Source organism: Thalassophryne amazonica, chromosome 17 (assembly GCF_902500255.1).
Source record: "Thalassophryne amazonica chromosome 17, fThaAma1.1, whole genome shotgun sequence".
NCBI classification, from domain to species: domain Eukaryota; kingdom Metazoa; phylum Chordata; class Actinopteri; order Batrachoidiformes; family Batrachoididae; genus Thalassophryne; species Thalassophryne amazonica.
The window spans coordinates 1160002-1166001 of NC_047119.1; the positions used below are offsets into that span (position 1 = coordinate 1160002).

Genomic DNA, 6000 nt, shown 5'->3' on the forward strand with positions numbered 1-6000 from the left:
GTGCAAAGTCATTGCTGCTTCTAGACAAGGTTGACATAAAGCTTCTTTTTTGAACATTAAGTTTTAAATGCAGCAGGTGGGTTGCTGATGAGCTTCTCCCCTGAACATAAACACCTCATTGTCAATGAAATCACCTGCGGAAACACCTAATCATTAATGAAATTGCTTGAAATTTGGGGTTCCACAGGGGTCTGTCTTAGGCCCCCTGCTTTTCTCCCTGTATATAGCACCCTTTGGGCACATATTTTGCAGCATTTTGGGGTTACCTTTCACTGCTATGCTGATGATACTCAGTTATACAGCCCTCCGTAAAGCTAGGACATCTTACTACTCATCACTAATTGAAGAAAATAAGAACAACCCCAGGTTTCTTTTCAGCACTGTAGCCAGGCTGACAAAGAGTCAGAGCTCTATTGAGCCGAGTATTCCTTTAACTTTAACTAGTAATGACTTCATGACTTTCTTTGCTAATAAAATTATAACTATTAGAGAAGAAATTACTCATAACCATCCCAAAGACATATCGTTCTCTTTGGCTGCTTTCAGTCATGCCAGTATTTGGTTAGACTCTTTCTCTCCGATTGTTCTGAGTTATTTTCATTAGTTACTTCCTCCAAACCATCAACATGTCCATTAGACCCCATTCCTACCAGGCTGCTCAAGGAAGCCCTATCATTAATTAATGCTTCAATCTTAAATATGATCAATCTATCTTTATTAGTTGGCTATGTACAACAGGCTTTTAAGGTGGCAGTAATTAAACCATTACTTAAAAAGCCATCACTTGACCCAGCTATCTTAGCTAATTATAGGCCAATCTCCAACCTTCCTTTTCTCTCAAAAAGTCTTGAAAGGGTAGTTGTAAAACAAATGATCTTAGCTAAACTGCAGGATTGTCTTACAGACATAAAGACATGGATGACCTCTAATTTCCTGCTTTTAAACTCAGATAAAACTGAAGTTATTGTACTTGGCCCCACAAATCTTAGAAACATGGTGTCTAACCAGATCCTTACTCTGGATGGCATTACCCTGACCTCTAGTAATACTGTGAGAAATCTTGGAGTCATTTTTGATCAGGATATGTCATTCAAAGCGCATATTAAACAAATATGTAGGACTGCTTTTTTGCATTTACGCAATATCTCTAAAATTAGAAAGGTCTTGTCTCAGAGTGATGCTGAAAAACTAATTATAAATATCTCACCCATATTGGCCTCTCTTCATTGGCTTCCTGTTAATTCTAGAATTTAAAATTCTTCTTCTTACTTATAAGGTTTTGAATAATCAGGTCCCATCTTATCTTAGGGACCTCGTAGTACCATATCACCCAATAGAGCGCTTCGCTCTCAGACTGCAGGCTTACTTGTAGTTCCTAGGGTTTGTAAGAGTAGAATGGGAGGCAGAGCCTTCAGCTTTCAGGCTCCTCTCCTGTGGAACCAGCTCCCAATTCAGATCAGGGAGACAGACACCCTCTCTACTTTTAAGATTAGGCTTAAAACTTTCCTTTTTGCTAAAGCTTATAGTTAGGGCTGGATCAGGTGACCCTGAACCATCCCTTAGTTATGCTGCTATAGATGTAGACTGCTGGGGGGGTTCCCACGATGCACTGTTTCTTTCTCTTTTTGCTCTGTATGCACCACTCTGTATTTAATCATTAGTGATCGATCTCTGCTCCCCTCCACAGCATGTCTTTTTCCTGGTTCTCTCCCTCAGCCCCAACCAGTCCCAGCAGAAGACTGCCCCTCCCTGAGCCTGGTTCTGCTGGAGGTTTCTTCCTGTTAAAAGGGAGTTTTTCCTTCCCACTGTCGCCAAGTGCTTGCTCACAGGGGGTCGTTTTGACTTTTGGGGTTTTTACGTAATTATTGTATGGCTTTGCCTTACAATATAAAGCGCCTTGGGGCAACTGTTTGTTGTGATTTGGCGCTATATAAATAAAATTGATTTGATTTGATTTATACATGCCGATAACTGCTGGTAATCTCGTTCACATAAAATCCTTAGAAGATTGCCTTGCAGCAGTGAGAAGTTGGATGTCTAGAAACTTCCTACTTTTAAACTATGATAAGAGTGAAATGATGGTTCTTGGTCCAGTGAGACATCGGCATCAATTTGACCAGCTAACGCTTAGCCTAGGCTCGTGTTATACATCATACTGACAAAGTGAGGAACCTTGGGGTAATTTTTGATCCTACGTTGTCCTTTGATCTCCACATTAGAGATGAAGATGCAGCACTCTTAACATAACACAGCCAGGCAGGTAGCCAATATAAACAGGTCAGGTTGGGGCCTAAAAGACAGTTCTTGATGCAGTACCGTCTGAGGGATCGGCACCCTTAATTGTTCACTTTAGGTTTGTGTTGCGCCCTTGTTCTTTTATGTGCTGAAATTCCATCAGATTCCTTAAATTGTTTAGATTATATACTGTAGAAATATGCAAACTCCTTCCAATCTTGCATTGAGAAACAGTTTTTAAACATTTCTGTAATTTTCTCCTGCATTTGTTAACTTGAGTTCATACTGTCTGCAACAGAAATACAAATGAAATAGAAATCAAAGTAAAGGGGAGAATCACTGTTTTTTTGCTTTTTCTGACTTGGGGTTCTGTCTGGTTTGTCTAGTTACTTATGGGCTCTGTGTATAGAAGTAGCTGTAATTCCTAAATGTGATATTTTTGTGAAACCCCTGGAATTAAAGCTAAAAGTCTGCACTGCAACTTCACTATGAAGGTGCACAGAGGCAAACTTAGAAAAATGGCATCACTGTCTAAATACTTATGGACCTCATGACCTTTCTGTTGGTGATGTACCCTTTGACCTTGGGTGATACTAAAAGGTCCAACTCAAGGCTGCATCTGATGAACACAAATAACAGTTTTTGATCAGTATGTCAATCTGAATTATGAACTTGTGCTCGGCAAAGATAAAGTGGTTCAGTTTTAGGCAGAACTAATCAAATGTCAAGGCCACATAGAAGCATATAATTAGGGAATAACGCTGTTGTGTCTGATGATTTGTGGACGTTCATGCTGGTTATATGGTTGCAAATTGAGCTTTAGGAGTTGAAAAGGGATATTTAAACGTTTCAGTTTCAGGGTTTCATTTGAATCTGTGAAATCTCAGCAGTTCTCTGACATTCCACTTTTATTTTCACTCATGAGTTCTTATTGGTCTAATTTCCTTCCTCCTCAGTTGTCACCTTTCCCCTTTGACCTGGTGAGAGCTGAAAGCGAGCGCTACAACCCTGCAGAGCTGGTGTGGTGTCAGGAGGAACACAAGAACCAGGGATACTACGACTATGTCAAACCCCGTATCCAAACCACCATCGGTCATTCCCGCCCCGTTTGGTCAGTGCTGCTTTTTGTGTTGCTGCTGACGCTCTGTAAATGAGTTCCTGGCTGATGGTTTTGGTTTGTAGGTATGCTGGTCGTGAGCCTGCAGCAGCACCAGCAACTGGGAACAAGCGCACACACCTGCAGGAGCTCCAGCATCTCCTGGACACAGTGTTTGACCTGGAAGCCTTCTGAGGAAACGTGAAGCAGCTGCCCGCTCCTGAGCACCGCTGGGGTTTGACAATGACCAAACGCACAATAATGCACAGAAACCTGCACCGAATTTATGATAACTGAAAACGTCAAGTGACACTTCGGCTCATATATATTTGGACACTTACAAAAACAGGTAAAACAAAATGTTTCTCCTCATATCAGCTGAGAACAATTACTGAATACAGACGTGCAGACTGTTTGACCTGATCACATCTAGATCAGGTAATACAACACTTTTTGTGTGTGAGCCGCAGTTTTAAAGCACCAAAAGTAAGTGGACAGTTGGCTGCAAATTCTATCGATACTTAACATTTGTGAATTATTATTAAACAACGTTAACTCTTCAGTCACTGTTTAATACTTACAGCATTAACTCTCATGAATACTTAATGAATTATTGCTTCATGCTCATTATTTCATTAAGTAATGTACTCATTTTGCTCATTTCTCAGTTTTACCTAAAAGTAAATCAACAGTAACTTTGCCTGTGTCCAGGTATATATGAACTTAACTGTGTGGCTCAGTCTTTAGCTCTTCTTAATTTCAGAATAAATTCAGCCTCGCTTTTATTCTGCACATGCATAATCCTACCTCATAGTGCATTTAAATAAATGAATCAGCCTAAAATGACAACAAAAAAAAAACACACCCTGTCTGGTGACCCTGAAATAACATGATCTGAGACTGTGACAGAAAATGATCAGTTTGTCAGGTGTTTTTAAGGTAAGATGTTAATGTCGATGTTACATACGAGGGCTGTCAATAAAGTAACGGTCCTTTTTATTTTTTTCAAAAACTATATGGATTTCATTCATATGTTTTTACGTCAGACATGCTTGAACCCTCGTGCGCATGCGTGAGTTTTTCCACGCCTGTCGGTGACGTCATTCGCCTGTGAGCACTCCTTGTGGGAGGAGTCGTCCAGCCCCTCGTCGGAATTCCTTTGTCTGAGAAGTTGCTGAGAGACTGGTGCGTTGTTTGATCAAAATTTTTTCTAAACCTGTGAGACACATTGAAGTGGACACGGTTCGAAAAATTAAGCTGGTTTTCCGTGAAAATTTTAACGGCTGATGAGAGATTTTGAGGTGATACTGTCGCTTTAAGGACTTCCCACAGTGCGAGACGTCGCTCAGCGCTCTCAGCCGCCGTCGTCAGCCTGTTTCAAGCTGAAAACCTCCACATTTCAGGCTCTATTGATCCAGGACGTCGTGAGACAACAGAGAAGTTTCAGAAGAAGTCGGTTTCAGCATTTTATCCGGATATTCCACTGTTAAAGGAGATTTTTTTTAATGAAAGACGTGCGGACGGGTCCGCGCGTCGGGACGCAGCCGACGCAGTGCAGCGGCACAGGAAAAACACCTCCGTGTTGATAACCATTTGTTAAAATCCAGGTGGCTTTTGATGGCTTTCAGTGGAGTGAGTATATGAGAAATTGTTTAACAGCAGGACATGTTCCAACTTGTCCTTAAGGCTTCCAACAGAGGTGTTTTTCCTGTGGCGGAGCCGACGCGCGGACCCGTCCGCACGTCTTTCATTAAAAAAATCTCCTTTAACAGTGGAATATCCGGATAAAATGCTGAAACCGACTTCTTCTGAAACTTCTCTGTTCTCTCACGACGTCCTGGATCAATAGAGCCTGAAATGTGGAGGTTTTCAGCTTGAACAGGCTGACGACGGCGGCTGAGAGCGCTGAGCGACGTCTCGCACTGTGGGAAGTCCTTAAAGCGACAGTGTCACCTCAAAATCTCTCATCAGCCGTTAAAATTTTCACTGAAAACCAGCTTAATTTTTCGAACCGTGTCCACTTTGATGTGTCTCACAGGTTTAGAAAAAATTTTGATCAAACAAAGCGCCAGTCTCTCAGCAACTTCTCAGACAAAGGAATTCCGACGAGGGGCTGGACGACTCCTCCCACAAGGAGTGCTCACAGGCGAATGACGTCACCGACAGGCGTGGAAAAACTCACGCATGCGCACGAGGGTTCAAGCATGTCTGACGTAAAAACATATGAATGAAATCCATATAGTTTTTGAAAAAAATAAAAAGGACCGTAACTTTATTGACAGCCCTCGTAAATATGAAGTGGAAAAAGGGATATTTCTTAAAGCCTGTCTGAAGCTGCTTGGTCTGCGTCCTGTGTTAAGTGTTTGAGCATCGGGAGTGTCTCCTGTGGATGTAAGACGGATGAGAGTGACCGAGTGTATTTCTGCACTTTCATCTCGAGTTCACAGTCACTTTACAAACTGTGTGCAGACACACGATGGCTCATCTCACTCAACTATGCACTTTTTGTTCAGGTTTCATTTAGTCCTCAGGGATTCACTCTTCAGTGACAAACTCATGTTGGTGCCAAATGCAACAGATCACATGAAACTACAGTTTAATTTTTACAAATTCATACCAGTAATTGTAATGACAGAATTTTAGCTCCATGAATTGAAGAATATATTTAT

At 41.5% G+C, this 6000-nt stretch overlaps 1 protein-coding gene across 2 annotated transcripts in view; it reads left to right on the forward strand.

The window, feature by feature from the left end:
- The window catches only part of ogdhb (oxoglutarate (alpha-ketoglutarate) dehydrogenase b (lipoamide)), a 96098-nt gene extending 91888 nt beyond the window's left edge, over positions 1-4210 (forward strand). For both annotated transcript variants that reach the window (XM_034192416.1, XM_034192417.1), the window contains 2 exons: positions 3192-3346; positions 3418-4210. In XM_034192416.1, the coding sequence (XP_034048307.1) occupies positions 3192-3346; positions 3418-3526 (264 nt within the window). In that variant the 3' untranslated portion in view covers positions 3527-4210. The remainder of the gene's footprint in view (positions 1-3191; positions 3347-3417) is intronic.
- Positions 4211-6000: the final 1790 nt, after the last annotated feature.